Genomic DNA, 21921 nt, shown 5'->3' with positions numbered 1-21921 from the left:
GGCAGCCCATTCCAATGCTTAATAACCCTTTCGGTAAAGAAGTACTTCCTAACATCCAACCTAAAACTCCCCTGTCGCAACTTTCGCCCATTCCCCCTCGTCCTGTCACCAGGCACGTAGGAGAACAGACCAACCCCCACCTCTTTACAGCCTCCTTTAAGGTAACTGTAGAGAGCGATAAGGTCGCCCCTGAGCCTCCTCTTCTCCAGGCTGAACAAGCCCAGCTCCCTCAGCCGCTCCTCGTAAGACTTGTTCTCCAGACCCCTCACCAGCTTGGTCGCCCTTCTCTGGACTCGCTCGAGCACGTCCATGTCCTTCCTGTAGTGAGGGGCCCAAAACTGAACACAGTACTCAAGGTGCGGCCTCACCAGAGCCGAGTACAGGGGCACAATCACTTCCCTAGACCTGCTGGCCACACTGCTTCTTATGCAGGCCAGGATGCTGTTGGCCTTCTTTGGCCACCTGGGCACACTGCTGGCTCATATTCAGCCGACTATCAACCAATACTCCCAGGTCCCTCTCGGCCAGGCAGCTTTCCAGCCACTCATCTCCCAGCCTGTAGCTCTGCTTGGGGTTGTTGCGCCCCAGGTGCAGGACCCGGCACTTGGCCTTGTTGAACTTCATACAGTTGACCTCAGCCCATCGCTCCAGCCTATCCAGATCCTCCTGCAGAGCCTTCCTGCCCTCGAGCAGATCGACACACGCACTTAGCTTGGTGTCATCTGCAAACTTACTGGGGGTGCACTGGACGCCCTCATCCAGATCATCGATAAAGATATTAAAGAGGACCGGCCCCAGTACCGAGCCCTGGGGGACACCACTAGTGACCGGCCTCCAACCAGATTTGACTCCATTCACCACAACTCTCTGAGCCCGGCTATCCAGCCAGTTTCTAACCCAGCGAAGCGTACGCCAGTCCAAGCCCCGAGCCGCCAGTTTCTTGAAGAGAATGTTGTGGGGAACTGTGTCAAAAGCCTTACTGAGGTCAAGGTAAACCACATCCACAGCCTTTCCCTCATCCACCAAGCGCGTAACAATAGCATAAATTTGAAGTCAGCTATGTATTTAAATTTTTGATTAAAGTATTTTAAAATTCTGACAGTTCTTGTGGAATAGAAGTTTCAAATTTTACAACAGAGAAAGCAGTAGAAGTTTCTAGAAGAAAAGAGTGTCTATGACTTAAAAGCAGCTAGCTTTTCAACTTTTCAGAGAATGTTGAAAATTCAGAAAATATTGAGATGGAAGGAAACAGCTTTACAGTCTGAAGATTGTCTTTCACATTGTCCCCCACTTAGTACCTGTTGAAGCTTTTTCTGTTTTAAATTACAGAAACATATAATATAGAAAATATATATTTATAAATTAACATCCCTCCACCCGAGGGTACTGAGAGAACTGGCGGAGGAGCTGGCCGAGCCGCTTTCCATCATTTATCGGCAGTCCTGGCTATCGGGGGAGGTCCCGGTTGACTGGCGGCTAGCCAATGTGACGCCTATCTATAAGAAGGGCCGCAGGGCAGACCCGGGGAACTATAGGCCTGTCAGTTTGACCTCAGTGCCGGGGAAGCTCATGGAGCAGATTATCTTGAGGGTCATCACGCGGCACTTGCAGGGCAAGCAGGCGATCAGGCCCAGTCAGCATGGGTTTATGAAAGGCAGGTCCTGCTTGACGAACCTGATCTCCTTCTATGACCAAGTGACGCGCTTGGTGGATGAGGGAAAGGCTGTGGACGTGGTCTACCTTGACCTCAGTAAGGCTTTTGACACCGTTCCCCACAACATTCTCCTCAAGAAACTGGCTGCTCGGGGCTTGGACTGGCGTACGCTTCGCTGGGTTAGAAACTGGCTGGATGGCCGGGCCCAGAGAGTTGTGGTGAATGGAGTCAAATCTGGCTGGAGGCCGGTCACTAGTGGAGTCCCCCAGGGCTCGGTACTGGGGCCGGTCCTCTTTAATATCTTTATTGATGATCTGGATGAGGGCGTCCAGTGCACCCTCAGTAAGTTTGCAGATGACACCAAGCTAAGTGCGTGTGTCGATCTGCTCGAGGGCAGGAAGGCTCTGCAGGAGGATCTGCATAGGCTGGAGCGATGGGCTGAGGTCAACTGCATGAAGTTCAACAAGGCCAAGTGCCGGGTCCTGCACCTGGGCTGCAACAACCCCAAGCAGAGCTACAGGCTGGGAGATGAGTGGCTGGAAAGCTGCCTGGCCGAGAAGGACCTGGGAGTATTGGTGGATAGTCGGCTGAATATGAGCCAGCAGTGTGCCCAGGTGGCCAAGAAGGCCAACGGCATCCTGGCCTGTATAAGAAGCAGTGTGGCCAGCAGGTCGAGGGAAGTGATTGTGCCCCTGTACTCGGCTCTGGTGAGGCCGCACCTCGAGTACTGTGTTCAGTTTTGGGCCCCTCGCTACAGGAAGGACATGGACGTGCTCGAGCGAGTCCAGAGAAGGGCGACCAAGCTGGTGAGGGGTCTGGAGAACAAGTCTTACGAGGAGCGGCTGAGGGAGCTGGGCTTGTTCAGCCTGGAGAAGAGGAGGCTCAGGGGCGACCTCATCGCTCTCTACAGTTATCTGAAAGGAGGCTGTAGAGAGGTGGGGGTTGGTCTATTCTCCCACATGCCTGGTGACAGGACGAGGGGGAATGGGCTAAAGTTGCGACAGGGGAGTTTTAGGTTGGATGTTAGGAAGTACTTCTTTACCGAAAGGGTTATTAAGCATTGGAACGGGCTGCCCAGGGAGGTGGTGGAGTCACCATCCCTGGAGGTCTTTAAAAGACGTTTAGATGTAGAGCTTGGGGATATGGTTTAGTGGAGTACTTAGTGTTAGGTCGGAGGTTGGACTCGATGATCTTGAGGTCTCTTCCAACCTAGAAAAATCTGTGAATCTGTGAATCTGTGAAACATACCTTGAAAATCTAATTTCTCACTCTTCATATGTCACTATTCAGCTGCATCCCTATTAAAGTAAAATAGCTTTATTTAAATGAGTATGTCTATTAATTTCCACAGCCTGTCTGTGAAAATTATTTCTAGCAAAGTCTAAAATCTTAAATCTAAACCAAAACCAGTAATAAGCAAATCTGGAATGGATGGCTGAGTCAGCAGGTCATAGGACTGAAACAGCCAAACAGAACTAACTCCTGACAAATAATGTCATGTGAGCAACTCGGGAATGAGTGGTATAATCATTCTAGAGGTAGTGCAGGAGGTCAAGACAAGGGCTGTTGCGGTGACTGGGACAGGACATTATGGAAGGTTTTAATCATTGCAGAGCATTTAGGACTCAAATCAAGTCCATTAGGACTCAAATCCAGGAAATGATGTAATTTTTATAATATTCTAGAAGCTTCCTTATACTGTATTTTCGTGAGAACATTAATTTAAAGTACTTACATTGCATGAAGTTTTTTGTCTTGAGTCATGCATTATAGGATCTCAACACTACAGACTTGTGTCAGCCTTTCAAGGATATAGTGAAATATCATCTCTGATAGGTGTAGTATATTAACAGAAAGCCTTACCGTTAATGTACTATAGCATAAAAAATAGTGCACTATATTGCATTCTGCTCATTTGTGTTGAGTAAGTTCCATGTGTAAACCAGTAGCTTTCCCAGAATGTATTAAATTGTGTTTGTACTACGATCCATTTTCCTGTATATTATGGAAATTTTTTAGTGTTCCAGTAAAATTTCGCTATAGCCTTCTATAGAAGCAAATTGAAATATTCAGATTTTCTCACTCCTGAAACAATTTTATTGTCTGCTGGTTGAATAAGCTCACAACAGTGATTTTTTTTTTTTTTTTTTGTATCCTGCAAAGATAGAGTTGTGATTCAGTCTCACTGTTATCCAGAAGTGATCTGCATTAAGAATGGGTAGCGATCTGCAACCCTCTTTTTTTTATTGTTTTTTAAATTTTGTTACCAGTTTATGTATTTGAGATGAAATATATTATTGATATGGAAGAGTTTCATATTCTACTGTGATAACCTCAGGCAAATATGCTTTTGATTTTACTCCTTACAAAGCTACTGCTTTGCTAGTCAAGTACAGGAAATGGCAGCTGACCTGTCGAAGGGTCACTTACCTAACTTGAGGATAGCTAATAATTTGTAGAAAAGAGATCAAAAGCACATCTTAAATAAAAGGCAGATGAAGATTTGAATATGAATATAAATCCTTTAGGAAGAATATGGTGGTGAATATGGACAGTCAGGTATGAGATATGAGATATGCAAGAAAATTAAAAAAAAATTTGGGGAAAGCCAGAAAAGAAGTGAACTGAGAAGTGAAAGAGCTCATCTCAGTGTAAAGTGCCATCTGTTTTAAATCCTTTATAGAGGTATTTTACTGACCATTACTTTAACTTGGCTGAAGTTATGAATGATTTGAAAGTACCTGACTAACCTATGGGCATTCCCTTCCTTCATTTTTGGCTACCCTTATAATTGCTGTTCTAGACTACTCATGCAGCATGTAGCACCCCAATACATTTTTTAAAGAGTTGTTGAATAATAAAAACATACTTCTATGTAATCTTACCTGTGTTGGAATAGGATAACATAGAAATCTAGCAGAAAGTCTTCTACTGATCACCAGGGAAATTTTCTGGCATGTTGACCTGTCTCAAAACACCAAGGAGCACATCTGAGATATGAAGGCCTTGAGCAAAACTGCAGCAATGTGGATTGACAAACTATCTCTAAGAAGTTCTCTTAGATATACCAGATGCCTAGTATTTGCATTCTGTTTTCTTCTGTTTTGTGAGTATTTGCTAGGAAGACCAAAGTTTATTTTATATGTGTATATATATATATTTCTAATCAGGGTGCTTTGAATAGCTACCAGTTGGAAGTATTAAGTCTTTTTCTTATCCTGTTAAATTTCTAGGTGAAAGTGTTGTCAGAATCATCCTTCAAAGGATTAGAACAGGGTGTTTGCTTTCTGTGCCTTCGGGCATGTCTAAGATAGTTTTCAACTTGCCTGTTTCCATCAAAATGTTAAATAGTATGCCAGAGAACATCTGTCACTTATTCGTGCTTTCACTATTTTTTACTTTATTGATTGCACTAGACATGTTCCTTGGTGTTTGTCAGTACTGCTTCTTGCTAATAGTGCTTTCCTGTAATTGTACTGCCATTTCTGAACGTGTCCATAAGTTTTTAAGAAAGTGTCTTCTGTATGTGACACCATTTTCAGAAATACTTTGTCACCTGGTATAACCGGAGTATGTGCTAAAATACTGACTTCTGTAAATTCGATAGAAAGAAATATGCTCCTTTTTTCTTTTTTTTTCTTCTTTTTTATTTTTTTTTCCTCCCAATTTTCTCTTCACAGCCTCTTTTTTGTCATAGGGAAATGAAGAGCGGAAACATCTCCCTTGAAAGCTGAAGAACCAACTTACAGTGGGTGAGGGGAGAAAAGAATTTCAGGTACTTAAAGTTACAGGTACTTGCACTTCTCCACACATGTTTGGGCCATTTCTTCTGAATCCTTAAACCACAATCATTTTGTGGTGTGGTAGACTCACTCCTCAAGCATCTTCTACCTAGATCCTGGTAAACATAATTGTGAAGCAAATTGTTCTTGCATTAAGTCTTCTGTATTGAGCTTGTGTTTTTTCTTTACAGCTAATAAGAGTTTTTGGCACACCCAGATTTCAAGCTTGCTTGAAGCAATGTTTGACATGCTCTTTGTGCTCCCCATTTTCCCCCGATATTCACCTTTCCCCCTTCACAAGACAGCCTACTTTGAGAGATGACTGAAGACCCTACTTAATATTAATTTCACACATTCAAGCAATAACAGCAAAGCTACTCAACAGGAGGTGACAAAACAGGTCCAGAGGACATCCACAATACAGTCAGCGGTACCCTTCCTTATCGGAGGGCAGTCTTGCAGCACCTGAACACACCATGGTCTAAAGTGCTTCAACATAGGGCCTGTTAGAAGTCCCATACAAGGAATGGGGATGAATGAGTTCCAGGGTCCATCCAGTGTGTCCAGACAGGAAAAAGATCAGAAGTAGAACTAGAAACAAAGATAAAGCAAGATTCATCCACAGGACCAGACAACGTAGCTCAGATGGGAGTGGCTGCCCAGGCTAGAGCTTAAATGGAGCTCTTGTGCTCTTTGAGTGGATAGGGGAGATCCCAGGTGACATTGGTCAGGGTCATTAAAGCTAGTTAGTGACACAATTGCCCATTATGACATTCTAAGAAGCTGTGATGTACACTGATTCCAGCTGGAGCCACTTGTGTTTAACAGTTTTCTGAAAAGTGTTTATAGAAAAACAAATGCTTTATGTTAATTCAGGTAGCACTCCTGACCATGCCTGGGGGGTGGAACTAGATGATCTTTAAGGTCCCTTTCAACCCAGACCATTCTGATTTTTTGATTTTATGATTCCAGTAATTTCTCATAAGAAATATAGATTAGATCTGTCATATAAAATCCCTTTGCTTGATACACCTTGTGAAGTTAATGAGAAACAGAAAAGGTGACTTAATCAGATATATTAATGTCTTTGTATTTATTTATTATAATCACTACTACATACACATGAAATATTTTTGTATGTGCATGTGTCTTTTTGTGGTGTTTCTAAGTTGTAAGATGTGAACATTTCAGACAAATTGGTGATTTTCTCAGTTTTTAACTGATTGGGTTGTATCTGTGTTATTAAATCGTTACCTCAAGAATAGGGAGGTAAATGTGTAGGTATGTCCAAATGCTAACTTGGCAATAAAAGCAAAAAAGAAAGTGGTAACAATGAGGCAAGTATAGACACTTACAAAAAAAAAAAAAAAAGCATTATGTAAGCAAATAACTATGCTTTTGTTTCTGGAAGTGTTTTTCTTGCCAAAAAAAAAAAAAAAAACCTTCTGCTGGATGTAGTTTAAGTTTTTATATCTACATTAATAATATTGTTGCAAAATGTAACTTTCATGCCAGGGTATTGAAAAAGAAATTTTCAAGGATAAGTCTGTGCAGTGGACAATTTTTTTAAAGGACCTCCTGTAATGAACATTAGTAACCTGTGTTGTACACTAGTATTGTAACCACTTAATAAATGGCCTGATTTTGCAACATTACTAATCACAATTTCATACTCCTTTCTCAGTGGTGCTAAGAATCCCCTTACAGCACGTTAACAGTCAAACAATTTCTAATACAAGCTGAGATAACCCCTCTTAGCGTTTTCTCAGCTAGCGTACTGTCCACTAAGGTGCCACTGTGTTGACAACACTGAAATTATCTTATATGAGTTAGTCCACACCACTTACGACTGAAAGCAAAAGGAATTCAGAAAGATCTCTGCAGCTCAGCTGACTCTGCAGAGATGGACAAAGATGAGTATCCAATAGATGGTCTTGTGATATATGGAGTAAATAATTCGTGTCAAGAAGATGGTTGATGTTAATAAAGAAGGGGGAGATGTGGGTGTGTGGCCATGGGGGTCGACAAGCCCCATGGTTGTTGATAACATCAGACTCCTGATGAGGCCATCAGGAATGTAAAGAGTTTAGAGGGAACAAAGAAGGGTGATTCAGGAGACGCCTTGCCGTCTCGGGTTGCTTGTTCTCCCGCCGTTAAGGCATGGAAGTTGCTGGGGGTTTGCTGGTTGCCGGGCAAAGTTGTTTGACCAATGAAGAGTTAGTGGACAAGGACTGCTGTGGGGTGAATAGTGTAAGAAGGAAGCCTGTCCTCAATATGGGATGCAACACGATATGATGAAGTTCTGTCATCAATAAAGTAGTAGCAGTTACTGATCCTAAAAGAACCCTGGTGTCCGTGTGGTCGTTACGCCACAAATGGCACCCGAACAGGGACCTGAAGAAAACAAACAGGGACATGAACAACAGGAACACGGACAGGCTAACAGAACAGGGACCAGGACAGGAACAGGGACACTGGTCGCCTGATGAAGATAGGTTCGGCCAAACTCAGCAAACCGCTCAAAGAAGCTCATATAGAAAGTCGCTGTAAATAGGCGCACCGGAGCTGGAAGGAAGCTCAAGCTGAGAGAAGCGGACCCGCGAACACAACTGCCCCTCGCTGGCCGAAGGTAAGCAGTCGCGCATTATGGTGAATCATACGACCTTAGAAACAAAGACTGTCCTGGTAACCTTACAGCTTATTCCCTTTATTAACAATCGGACAGTTTATGATCCTGAAACATGGGACCAAACTGAGGTCAAGGTGTGGGACTCTGCTACTAAAAACGACAAGGTTGCGGTGGGATTGCTCGGCACCTGGCGAGCCTCTCTGAGGCCTTAAAGAGCCATGTGCGACCACAACCAGAAACGTGTGGTTTGCCAGATAGTGAGGGAGCTGCGGGCTCGTCCACCGATCCTTCTGCTACACCATCGGCTGCCCCGCCGCTACAGCCTTCGCAGGCCTTTGCTGTTACGCCCCCTGGTGACCTGGACGTGACTTTTGATCCTATAGGCCCTGAAAAGGAGCCGGATCTGTTTCCCTTCGATCCGGGAGGAATAGGATACACAGGGCCCGAAGGCCGAGTTGCTTAACAACTTAAAGCGAGACATATTGTTCCCACGACTAGCCCTGGAATTCTCCGGTGTTTGTAATCAAGAAAAGGAATGGAAAATGGAGACTGTTATATGATCTGAGAAAAATTAATGAAGTCATGGAAGATATGGGAGCACTTCAACCAGGATTGCCATCTCCAACTATGCTCCCCCAGTCATGGACATTAATAGTAATAGACTTAAAGGATTGTTTGTTAAACGCTTGCCAGAATTCGGAAAACTTTGCCATGTTTATGTTTCAATTGGTACCTTTTTTAATTGTACATATGTACAGGCGTACTCTGGTTTCTTATGAATATGTAAAAGCAATGTTCTATATATTTAGAAAGTTCAACGGTTGTGTGTGTGTGTTGGTAGAGCGTAGACTCCCCACGCACCCAGCGCTGTTTACTTGCCTTTTATGAATATTACTAAATACAGATTGAGTTGTATGCACATTTATAACAGTCTGACCGGACTCTTCGTGGTTAGTATGTCTTCCTACAGTCTGTATGTAAACCATGATACCAGACTGGGGAAATGAGCTTAAGAGTTGCTTTTGCTATTGCTACAGAATGCCAAGGCAGGAAATTTCATGCCTTATTAGCTTGTGGGATAAACTAATCCTAGCTGGAGGAATAAAATCACAGCTTGTAGAAGAGTTTCATGCTTGTAGTAGTAGTGTCATAGTGACTATAGCAGCCTGCCTAGACAGAACTCTGTATCAGGCATGGAAAATGACAATAAGTCTATAAGTCTCTTTTTTTTTTTTCTTTTTTCCTTTTTAGCCTCCAGGCAAGGAGGGCATGTAGCAGTCATCCTCATCTGCCTCAACAACTCAACAACAGGAAGGATACACAGGCTAATGACATGCCACAGTCCTTTTATTGTCTGCTTCCTGTCCTTTGCTCCTCAGCACTACATTGCCTCCCAAAGGCTGGGCATGTGCTCTTTGCATCTTTGCATTGTCAGAGTGTAGTGATGGTAAGGAGACAAGGAACATGCCATAATTACGTTCCATGAAGCCTGATGGCTATTCAAACTTTCAGCACTGATAAGTTATTTTTGTGACTTCCCTATAAAGCTTGAAAACATTTTGGTATGTTTTATTGTTATAGTCCAGAAATACAGCCTTTATTAGAATCAGTTTTTCTGAAGGACTTTAGAGCCTTTTTATTCATTTGGGGTAGTACCTTGGAAAGTGATAATAAAGCATCCAGATATTTAGCATCTGGAAGCTGCTTAAAATCCTTTTATGAATTAGTGTTGAGTATATTCAGGATATGGTTACTCCATATTTATTTGTGTTTTTAAGTAACAAAATTACTTAATTTGCATGGTGTGCAAATGCTGTATTCAGAAATTTGTACTGGTTAGTGAAGTAATTTGAGAAAAGCTGTATCACGACATGAAGGGTTACTCAGCCTGGGTTCGTAGGATCCTCTAATATACAAGGACATGGAGGCTTTAGTTTTCTGAAAATTTCTATCCATTACAGATTGCCACCAATCACCACTAGCAAATATACTATGATTAATAAGGCAAACTTATAGATAGATAACAACCTATTACAGGTATTACCAGGAAGCTAATAGATGCACTATATATTTAAAGTACAGTACTAATTAATAGCAACAGCAATTAAAGGTAGTAGAAAGAAAACTGAAGGCAGTAAGAATCAGTCATATAGTAATCAGTAGCAAATATAGATCAATATTGTAGTTTCAACAAACATCAATAATACTATGGAAGTAAGTATTGTTATAGATTACAGACGTAACGACGCTATAATTGCAAATACACTTATGACAGGTTATACTTGTCAAGACTGTACTTATGGCAGATTTATGTAGTCATATATTCATAAAATCACTGGAACTAAATGCATCAAACTGATCCCAGGTCATGGTCATACTGGCCTCAGAGAGTGTAATTAAGAAAACTGATCTCAGAAGAGACTAACTCCCAAGAAGTGTGCCCAGAGAGGAAACAAAAGCAGTGAAGAGAGTCTAAATTCAAAGCTGATCTGTATCACAAGGTTTGGAGTGTTGCAGCATTTTGGAGTTGCCGACATGATGTTCCAGCAAAGCTTCAACCCGTTTAAAAATAATAGAAAGAGAAGCATATGCAGCACAGAAAGTTTCTCAGAGGGAAAGGCTCCATTTCAGGTAGAAATCTGACCTTGTTTATATTACAGAGATGTAAGAGACCATAGAACACCATCACTTCAAGTTACCAATAGATACTGTTGATTTCTATCTTCTTCATGAGACAGCCAATAGGTGGTGATTTTTCTTATTTCTCAGAAATATATATATACATATATATATGTATTTTCACAATATATTCTATTCTTTCCACTTGAACTGCCAGTTCTGCATATCTTCATCTAAAGCAAAAACAATGTCATCCATATAGGAATTTAAAATAACAAATAGAGATGTTACTGATACTGTTTTGAACTTTTGAACTGTATGTTTTTTGCTGGTGTGAGAAAGAATTAAAAACAAAACAAAACAAAAAAACAGACGAGATATTAAAATCTGATATGATCATGGAAAATACCTAAGGAAAAAACAAACAAAATAAAAAAAAATCATGAAAGAAAGCTTAATAGTGGAGCTTAACAGAGGTGACTAAAGGCTTTGAACTGTGAAGCAGATGAAAGTGTATGGAAAAGCATGTGACTTTGCCATCTGTTTCTATTCTTACCAGAATAACCTCACAGAACCTGAATTTTGGCAGGTCACCTAGACCTTAGTAATGCATACAAAGCCAAATTACTTTAAGTCTTGTGGCAAAACTTCTGTTTTTGAATAAAAATTACAAAGCATGAGGCAGGAAGAGGCCCTCAGAAGTAATCTAGCATATTTTAACAAGAAGTCATGTCTAGATAGAGTATTCCTGATATGTATCTCTCCAACAGATATTACTTACCAGAGCAATACATGTGAACCAATCCTTGCTGTATGAAGTCATGCAGTCTTCTGAGAGTGTCCATAATGACTAGATAGCTCACAGCTGAAGTCATATTATGATGTTTTCAGGTCCTTAATGAATGACTGGAAATGTCCTGGCCAGAAGCTTAGGGTTTATCTGATTTTATTTATTTATTTATTTATTTATTTTTAAGCTTCCAATAACAAGTATTTTAGTCTACTAATTTCTGTTTGTGTGTGAAAGCGCTAGCTGTCTCATTCTCTTCTCTCACCTTGAAAGCAGTATTTGGTTTACTGTTCAGACACTGAGAGCTCTTCACACAGATCTCCTCTATGCTTCTGCTCTGTTGCCTGTGAAAGTCTGCTCTTATAATTTGATAAGACAAAAGGAGAATAAAGAGAAACCCATGTGAAAAGTCCTTTCAAAGAGGTCTTTTGATTCACCGGCCTGTGGACATCTAATTTATGTACAACTAAAGCACCCAGATTTGAAAGTTTATGATTAGTAGGAAGAGATAGTCATTTTCAGAGGCAGCATGTCCCTGAGGGACATGTGCAAGGAGGACAGAGCCAGGCTCTTTTCAGTGGTACTCTGTGACAAGACAGAAAGCAATGGGCACAAACTGAAATACAAGTGGTTCCCCCTTAACATCAGAAAACACGTTTGTACTGGGAGGTTGACAGCCCTAGCACAGGTTGCCCAGAGCATTGTGGAGACTCCCTCCTTGGAGATATTCAAAAGCCACCTGGACATGGTCCTGGGCAAATTGCTCTAGCTGGTCCTGATTGAGGGGGGCAGTTGGACAAGATGGCCACTGAAGATACCTTTTGACCTTAACCATTCTGTGATTCTGTCATTAAAAATCAGACTCTTCTTTGTAAAATTGTGTGTTGAAACTTACTGGAGAGGAATGCAAGTATCAGTAACATTTAGAAATGCTACCATCTTGTGGTGCTTTGAATGACCAAATACAGTGATAGCACTCTTAAAAATAACTCCTTACGCACATAATCATATGTAGTGTCTACATGCCTGCTAAGACAACCTTTCGAAGTGGTATTGTGATTCCTTGGTACTATTCTAATAAAGCTTTTCAGCAGATTAGGTTGTTTTGGTTTTGAAATTAATATTTTTCAATTGCTTTCCAACAAATTATTATAAAAGATTATAAATGATCTATGCCTTACTGACATATCAAATAGATATGTATGTTTGTAAACCAAAATGCCATGCTGACAAGTTCTGTGACTTTCAGGAAGATCCTCAAAGCAGAAGAAAAATATTCTATGCTTACAATCGATGTGCGTCTTTAAATATGATCTGATTATATGAATATAGATTCTTTGTCATAACTTCTGTCTTTTATAATGCTTGGTAAAGACTTTGTTCCCATCGATTTTATAATTACATTAAAATACCTTGATGTCACATAATGTCTAGCCTTCCTAATTTTCACTGCCTCAGGCATTAAGCATTATGCCTCTATCTGTTTATATTATAATTTTCAGTTACTGGAAAGATTTTCTTTATTTCATTGGAGAAGATACATTAAAAAATACATTATACAAAAATGTATATACTTTGAAGTTCTTGGTTATAATGTATAGAAATGAAGTCAATATCTAAACATCACAGCTAAATATGTTTTATAGTTAATACAAAATAATTTTTCTGGTAATTTCTTTCACATTATTTAGTATGAAGCATAGGTTATTGAAAGCAGGATGTTATATTAGAATCATGCAATCATTTTGATTGGAAAACACCTCTAGGAACAAGTGTAACTGTTAACCTAGCACTGCCAACTCTGCCACTAAACCAGGTCCCTAAGCAACGCATCTACACACCTTTTGAATACCTCCAGGGATGGTGAATCAACTGCTTCCGTGAGTAGCTTGTTCCAATGCTTCACAACTCTTTCAGTGAAGAATTTTTTCCTAATATCCAACATAAACCTCCCCTGGTGCAACTTGAGGCCATTTCTTCTTGTCTTATCTCTTGTTGCCTGGGAGAAGAGACCAATCCTCACCTCGCTATAGCCTCTTTTAAGGTAACTGTAGAGAGCAATATGGTTTTCCCTGAGCCTCCTTTTCTCTAGGCTAAATAAACCCAGTTCCCACAGCTGCTCCTCTTTGGACTCATTCTCTAGAACCTTCACCAGCTTTGTTGCCCTTCTTTGGACACGCTCCAGCACCTCCATGTCCTTCTTGTAGTGAGGGACCCAAACTGAATGCAGTACTCAAGGTGTGCCCTCACCAGAACCAAGTACGGGGTGACAATCTCTTCCCTAATCCTGCTGGCCTCACTATTTCTGATAGAAGCCAGGATGCTTTTGGCATCTTGGCCACCTGAGCACACTGCTGGCTCATGCTCAGCCAGCTGTTGGTAATACTCCCAGGTCCCTTTCTGCTGGGTAATTTTCCATCCACTCTTCTCCCAGACTGCAGTGTTGCATGGGGTTGTTGTGCCCTGAGTGCAGGACCTGGCACTTGGCCTTGTTGAACCTCAAGATGCAGTATTTATTGTTTAGATGCAGTATTTACCATTTGTTATATCTACAAAACTGTGTTGTATTAGAAGCTTTTTTATAGTTTCCTAAAGACAAAATAGTGCCTACTTTCTAATAGTGACAGTCACTTGTAAATCTTGAAGTATTTTTCTTGAGATGAGTAAGTCACAATAGCAAGACAATATGAATACTATAACAAATTTTATTGTTCTTTTAATATCAGACTCCAATTAAACTATAGGACTTCAAGTGTCTTTCGGTGAAGCAATTTTTTGTTACATTGTATGAATACTTCCAGTTATGTTTTATGCTTACAACTAGTGCTATTATTTAAATGTTTTGTGGTCAGCATGGGTACAAGTGTATAAGCTACTGAATTTTAATTGTGCAGCCAGAGATAGAATTGTTGTCTGTGTTCTTCATTATCTTAATTTTTTTGAAGAGTGAATGTTGGGAAGGAATTGAATGTAGAAACAAGACAATGGTGGCTTAGATGAAAATAATTTTAATCAGCAAGGTGTGTAAAATAAAAATTTCTATGTGCAGCCACTGGAAGCAACATGAACAGATTCAACGCAGCTTAAACAATGCACATAACTTGTGGGTCAGTATTATGAAGGAGCAAACTATCACAGTAAGACTAACTTGATCATTTTATGGTTTCAGAACAAATATTGTGTATTGATTTTTGTTGAAATTATTGCAGGATTATGTTCAAAATTTACTTTTTATATTGTAGAACATTTTTATTTGTATACTTTACAAACATATTTCACCAGAAGCTACATTCTTGTATATCTCTCTTGTCAAAAGAATATAGGAACATGAAGGTTCATGCAAGAAATACAAAGGTTCAGATATAATTTCTGGATTAAATCCTTCATTCACCAAATGCATTTTCTGATGCTTAAAAGTTGATGTAATTTGCATAGCATCCTGAAAAGAGAAAGAATTCAAGTAAAGTGCAATATTTCATTTCAGCCTGTATCAGTGAAAAAAAGTGATGCAATTACCGATTAAAATGGATCATACAATTTTGCTATAGAATGGCTTCATTTAGAAGGAGTGCTGTGGTTAACAGATGCAGTGTAATCTAAATCTAAATGCTCCTTTTATTTCTTATTCATCTCTCTGAAAGCGACGTTCAAGCTCTGTTTCAAAATAAGCATTCTTTAACTTTCATTAGGGCAGCTGATCACAAAATCTGTAGTTTATGAAAAACGTGTTGGTGGTCTGCAGAGAGCTAACTGATTTTATGGTACTGGCACTCCTCTGATTTCCAGCTGCTAAACTTCATTTAAGAAATCAAATACAAATATGTTAAATGCCTTCCTGTGTTATTTTTATGTGTAAGCAGTTGCTGTAAAAATGTTACACAATTGCCAATTCATGAACAAGTTGGTTGCACACAATAGTTAGTGTATGAGAGTGGAAGTGGTGTATAAAATAATCTCTCTTCAAAAGTTTGAGACACCCGATCTCAAGCATTGTTATTGTACATTATTTTCAACGTAGCCTAAATTTTCTTTTACTCCTCATGTTGAAATAATAGGCAACTTTTCAGTTTACATTTGTTTTTATTCTCTTGATTTGGAATATAACTGATTTCCACTTCCACCTGCTATTCCATATCCATAATTCTCAGATCATTTTGTCTTTGGCTTTTGAGCTAAGACTGCTAATATGTTTGCAAGTTCATTCACTTTTTTTTGGCAGCACTTATGACAGGAACCACACTTAGACCACCAAGTCATTTCACACAAGTACTGAATAGCTGCCAGATGGTAGTAATATTCAATCATTACCAACTGAGCTTGCTTCAAATTGAATAAACAACAGGATTTTTTCCCAGTGATTATTAAAATGTTTCAATGATTAGGATTAAAAGTTTAATAAAGACAGGTTAAATATTAACTTAAATATTTTAAATATGCATTATGAATACAGATTGTTGAGATTTTCTTTTGAAATTATCGTCTGATGTTATTTTAATTAAGTCAGATTTTTTCACATGGAAATACAGTTTTGGGAAAAACAACAACAAAACCTGAACAAAAATATAGTACTGAAATTAATCCCTGGACGCTCTCAGAAACCTCCTCCTAATGCTTTTTGCAAATAGAAAATGAAATTAGCCAACCGTTGGGTGAAAAAAAGTATTATCTCAGAGCCTCAGAACATCCTGCTTCATTGCCCCTGTACTGCATTTCTTTTATAGTCCTCTGCTTTTCTTTTAGGGTCAAGTCAGAGAGGTTGAGAACATCTTTCATTCTCTCTCTTTATCACAAAATCAATTGACCATGTTTGCAAGTTGCATTAGATAGAGCCTACTTACGAACAGATGAAAAGATTTTCAAGATTCTTTTTATCTGAAGTCCATTTTTGAGTAAGAATTTCATGATTTGTCTGTGATTGTTGATTAGGATGAACTCTTCAAAACATTTTTTTTTTTCAGACGACTTCATTTTCTGACCATCTCCACTCAGAAAGGTTTCACTTTTTTAGCTTTTATCTTATCCTCCACTAGAATGTTTTTTTTTACAGTAACATGTTTTTGATTATTTAGATTTTATTATGAAATTGGTTTTATTTCCTTTAATAATATTTTGCAGATATTGAAATATTCATTAATTAGTATCAATAGTGTATTATATTTTACTAGTGGTTTCAGAGATGATTTTGGTAGTAAGCTGCCTTCAGTTAGCTAACAAAGCTTTAGTCAAAGAATGCGTAAAATACAAACAGGCTTAAATGGTTCCACACATACAGACACTAGAGCTCCTCACAGGTATTCTGTATTTAATAGAACTATAAAGACATGTCTGTTCCAAAAATTTTTCCCAGAGGAGAGCATTGCTGTTCTGATGCACCACAGATACTACACTTACTGCCTTCGAAGATGTGTTTACTTAGTACAGTAACCTCCATTGGTGAAAAAATAGCTTTCCTCAATTTTTTAAACCCTTTTCATTACAATTCTCTCTAAATGTATACATTCTCCACCTCCTCCTCCCATCGAGACTCACTCCATTACAATTCCATCCTGTTCTCAATCCAATTTGTGCCTTTCAGAAAATCTATCTATATTGGTGGAGAGACAAAACTGTTAATGTGCTTCTCAACATACCATGACAGCAGAAAACTGTCTGCTATAAACTTTGTGATGTGATGTAGGGTCCCTACCTGATTTTCACAGTTCACGCTCTCCTGTCCTGTTGCAGAAGGTTGTATTGTGGGGAGAACACAAAGGCTGCACTTTTAAACTGCACTTTTAAGTGAATTGTATTCCAGGTCTGCTTTTATACCATACAGCATATGGGCGCATTCTAGTTCTCCGATTTTGAGATCTTCACTGTAAAGTATTTATCTTGCTGTCAGTTGCAAAGTCCTAGTTATTTCTTTGCTGCTGTGTCAGTACAAGTGGGTAATAATCACATCAAGAACAAATACTAGGAAAAAAGTTTTGAATGGATCATGCCATCTGAAAATGTATTATGAAAACATGTAGACACTGTTGTCTACAAACAACAGCCATGTGTCTGCTTTGTCTTCCATTAGCTAGAAGAACACACTAGCTGAAGAGTTTTGAAGCAAAATCCAACTTTGCCAAGTTATGAACTACATCTAAGATTTATAAGTACAAATGGATCTTTAAAGCAACATATACTTTTAATTCATCAAATATTTGCTTCATTTGGCTTAATGTTTTCTGAATGTTAGACCTTTTGTGTTTCACTTCTTGAAACTGTTTGTAAATCACTTTCTACTTTCCGTGATTGTAGAGAACAATTTTTATGTCAGACCAAAGATAAATACAAGTAGGAAATGACTGTCTTACCATGATTCTCACGAAGCGTGGGCGGGCATAACTTGGAAGAAAGTCCACAAGATGTTTATAAAGTCTTTCTCCATCAAAGGCTTGGTCAGGTTTAAGCACAACAGCTGCCATCCCTATTCTTCCTTCACAGTCTAAAGTAAAAATAAATAAATATTAGGACAAGTATGTGTATGTGTGAGTCTTGTATGACTTTTGAGGGGATTTAGTACTGATCTGAAAAATATTTTGATACTTTGAAATATCTGCCCTACCCTCTCAGGCATCATTCAGTATAAGTTACAAGATATTTTATTTTGTAAGACTTACTGTTGTTTTCAGAGTTTCACTCAAATAAAAAATGTCACCAATCTATTTTTTATTAGTTAGTCTGTATAGCTGGGAGCTGCCTGCTAGGTTTTCTTCCTATCTTGCTCATTTTTAATGTTGGTAACATAGAGGCCTAACGGAATGAACCACTAGTTCAATAAAAAGATGAAAGGAGTTCCAAAAAGACTAGTGCAAAAAGTAGAAATGTATGAGACCATACTTGTTTCGTATATAACATCTAGTGGTTATATAAATAATGATTTATACAGACTATCTTCTGCTTTAGTCCATGGACAGATTAGAGAAAAATAATGGAAATAGCTCTTAGAGAACTGCAAATAGCAAATCATGTACCATGTGAAAACAGAAACACAAGCCTGTTAACAAATATGTGATAAATATAGTTGCTTCTTTCTCTTAATTCAAACTGAAGTAATAATTCCAAATGGAGAAAACATTTAAATTAGAAGAAATGAGCTGCCAGAATGAAATAGCAGCTTTGTGATGTGGCCAAGGCATTGGATGTATAAGTATGGATATTCCCTTTTCTTGAAAATTAATTCACAGTTGTTTAATTAACATGTTTTTTAATGTCTCCTTTGGTCATTTGTGAGACTCATGTTGATTCAGAAGTAGGAAAGAATTTGTTAATACTGAAATCCAGAATAAATGGGATTCTTAAGCTCTTGAGGTTTTGATTTGATAGTGTATGCTAGTTACTGTCCTGAGACAGCAGTGGTCTTTCAGAAATCCTTGTCAACTCATGTCATCTACAGCTTGTCCACTGTAGATTAAAAAGAAATATGTTTTCTAACTTAAATTACAATTTTATTTGTGTCCAACTGAATAATGCCATCTCTCATAAATCAGCATGCTGGCATTTAGTAGCCACCTGCTGAACAGCCATTCAGATTATGGCCTGTTTCCTGTTTACTTTTCATACATCCTCTTTCTTTGAATCCATTGAGTCTCCTGTTTCTTGATGTTAAATAGTAGCTGGTATCCTGATTGCTTCTTCTTTACGTGCATAGTGCATAGTTTCTTTTACCATTATACTTTGTTTGCCTTCTTCCAAAGGAAGCACAGAGCAGTTATTCAACACCACAAGAAAGTTTGCCTTCTTTAAACTGTTCATTCTTGTGATGCGTATTCCGAGCTTTTCTATGTCATCTTGTAATTTAGTTACCCACAGATTTTCCACATGGTATTGCACATCTTATGAAACACCATATGGCATTGGGAACATTATTCCATTTATGAAAAAATATGAATCTTCTAGGACTACTACTTACAAGATAGTGACAAGTGTTTTCAGATGTCATCTTTTAATATGCTCCCTGTTTTAGCATTTTTCAGATGAAAGGATGTAGTCTAAGAGAAGTCTTAGTTTGTGGTTTATAATTTTGTAATTCTTACATCTTTATTACAAGTTTTAAATAATCCCAAAGTTTCTGCTATTCACTACAAATTTTCAGCCTGTCATCTTTACTAAATACAGCATTTTACTTTTACACAAATTTCAAAGCACTGTAGGGATGCTTGAATTGCTGAGCTGATATGAATGATTTCCTTACATATAAGTTTGCATTCTGTTGTAAGCAAAGAAAGGACTGAGTATAAAATTACTATTTTCATTTTGTTATTCTCAAATTATAAGGAGTGTCTTACTTTTAATGTTTACACCGTAAACATTAGCTTCTTGAATGAAGTCCATCATACCGATAATTTCAGCAACTTCTACAGTGGCAACATTTTCTCCTTTCCACCTGTTGAAAACATTTTTAAAATAAGATAGATTTTAGCTAACAAGATTTTTCTATACATGGCTATATGTGATGGAGCCCTACTTTTATTGTTGACTATTGTTATTCTTGGCAGAAGAATGCAGACAGATAAAACCTTTTCTGATTTAGAGCCTTCTTGTCTGAAACCTCAACCTTTGAAGAAAAGGAAGTGCCATTTGGCTCAAATTTTAAAAATTCTACTGCTTGGGTGAGAACTTTGGTGAATTTTGAATGAGATACTTAAGGTTTCTGTTAAAACAAAATTCATTGGGTTAAAGTCTGATCTGTGTCATTTGGTTCTGCATATATGTGATTTCTTTCAAGCTTACTGGATTTACTGTTAACTCTATACCACACCTGAAAGTGTCTCCCACTCGATCAGTGAAGTAGAGGAAGCCATTCCCGTCCATCACTAGGAGATCTCCTGTATTAAAATACACATCTCCTTTCACAAACACGTTATGTAGGAGTTTCTTCTCAGAGGCCTCATTGTTTCCAACATATCCAGAAAATGGGGCTTCCTGAGTAACTAGGGTAACCAGAAGACCAGGTTCACCTGCAAGCCATGAAAAGGTGATGGAAAAAACATATTAACAGTGAGCTATTTAGAGCATAAAGTGTTATATTAAAAATCTTTTTGAAAGCCACATCTGCTCTACTCATTTTTACATTTCCGTAACTATTTCCTAAACAGCAGAAATAGGGTACATAATATGCCTTCCTTCTGTGCAAATCTAACTCTTAGGAAGAGCTTTGTGGTGTACAGTGCCCAAGGAAAGGAAAACTATTCTGTCATTTGAAAATGATGCTGGTAGTCAACCAGTACTGATGGGGGCAAAAGACAGTGCTTGACTTTCTTGTGCTTTATCTTTTTCCAGAGGATAGGGTTTCTAGAGCTCTCTGCAGTGTGCTGTTGTGGAAAACACACATCGTAAACCATGGTGGGACATTTGATGGTGTGCCTAGGCCTCAAAACATCACAGAATTCTTAAAGTCTGCAACATTTCCCTACTGGGCAACAATCCTTGCTGCTGTGTAAGTCCCATTTATACCAAGGGCAAAGCTCCCATTGCTTTACTGGGATTGGCTTGGAATATCCTTTTTAATGCGTTTTTATTGTTCTGTATCTATGATAGGTACTGGCTTACTTCCTAGTCTGCTTCTGTGTTTAAAACACATTTCCAGCTTCTATAGATTGTTATTGTTTTTCTTTCAACAGATGTATGGAGATGCTTTCAAACAAATGGTTCTCTTCAGAGCTGTATAGCTGCCTCATAGCCTCATATTTAGTTCTCAATATTGGTTTGAATTCCAGATGTGGAAAGTGAAATGAAAGCTCATGACAATTCAAAAGAAGAACTTAAGAGGGGAGGGGAGGGAAGGGGAGGTGAGGGGAGGGGAAGTGAGGGGAGAGGAAGGGAGGTGAGGGGAGGGGAAGTGAGGGGAGAGGAGGGGAGGGGAGAAAGAAGAGGAAAGAAGAGAGAGGAGAGGAGAGGAGAGGAGAGGAGAGGAGAGGAGAGGAGAGGAGAGGAGAGGAGAGGAGAGGAGAGGAGAGGAGAGGAGAGGAGAGGAGAGGAGAGGAGAGGAGAGGAGAGGAGAGGAGAGGAGAGGAGAGGAGAGGAGAGGAGAGGAGAGGAGAGGAGAGGAGAGGAGAGGAGAGGAGAGGAGAGGAGAGGAGAGGAGAGGAGAGGAGAGGAGAGGAGAGGAGAGGAGAGGAGAGGAGAGGAGAGGAGAGGAGAGGAGAGGAGAGGAGAGGAGGAAGGGAAGGGAAGGGAAGGGAAGGGAAGGGAAGGGAAGGGAAGGGAAGGGAAGGAAGGGAAGGGAAGGGAAGGGAAGGGAAGGGAAGGGAAGGGAAGGGAAGGAAGGGAAGGAAGGGAAGGGAAGGGAAGGGAAGGGAAGGGAGGGAAGGGAAGGGAAGGGGAAGGGAAGGGAAGGGAAGGGGAGGGGGAGGGAGGGAAGGGGAAAGGGAAGGGGAAGGGGAAGGGAGGGGAAGGGGAAGGGGAAGGGGGAAGGGGA

The 21921-nt window shown here is 39.5% G+C and overlaps 2 protein-coding genes across 4 annotated transcripts in view; both read right to left on the bottom strand.

The window, feature by feature from the left end:
* Positions 1-5358, bottom strand: part of LOC310890211 (long-chain fatty acid transport protein 6-like) — a 51702-nt gene extending 46344 nt beyond the window's left edge. Inside the window, exons 1-2 of the mRNA XM_083818951.1 lie at positions 4540-5358; positions 2903-2952 (exon numbers count right to left, since the gene is read on the bottom strand). The gene's annotated coding sequence lies outside the window, so the exon portion shown is untranslated. The remainder of the gene's footprint in view (positions 1-2902; positions 2953-4539) is intronic.
* Positions 5359-14163: 8805 nt separating this feature from the next.
* Positions 14164-21921, bottom strand: part of SLC27A6 (solute carrier family 27 member 6) — a 22426-nt gene continuing 14668 nt past the window's right edge. For all 3 annotated transcript variants that reach the window (XM_083818954.1, XM_083818953.1, XM_083818952.1), the window contains exons 8-11: positions 20263-20461; positions 19790-19887; positions 17816-17946; positions 14164-14913 (exon numbers count right to left, since the gene is read on the bottom strand). In XM_083818954.1, coding sequence (XP_083675080.1) covers positions 14737-14913; positions 17816-17946; positions 19790-19887; positions 20263-20461 — 605 coding nt within the window. In that variant the 3' untranslated portion in view covers positions 14164-14736. The remainder of the gene's footprint in view (positions 14914-17815; positions 17947-19789; positions 19888-20262; positions 20462-21921) is intronic.

This window comes from Anser anser, assembly GCF_964211835.1.
Source record: "Anser anser genome assembly, chromosome: Z".
Classification (NCBI taxonomy): Eukaryota; Metazoa; Chordata; class Aves; order Anseriformes; family Anatidae; genus Anser; species Anser anser.
This window is presented reverse-complemented; position numbering and strand designations above follow the sequence as displayed.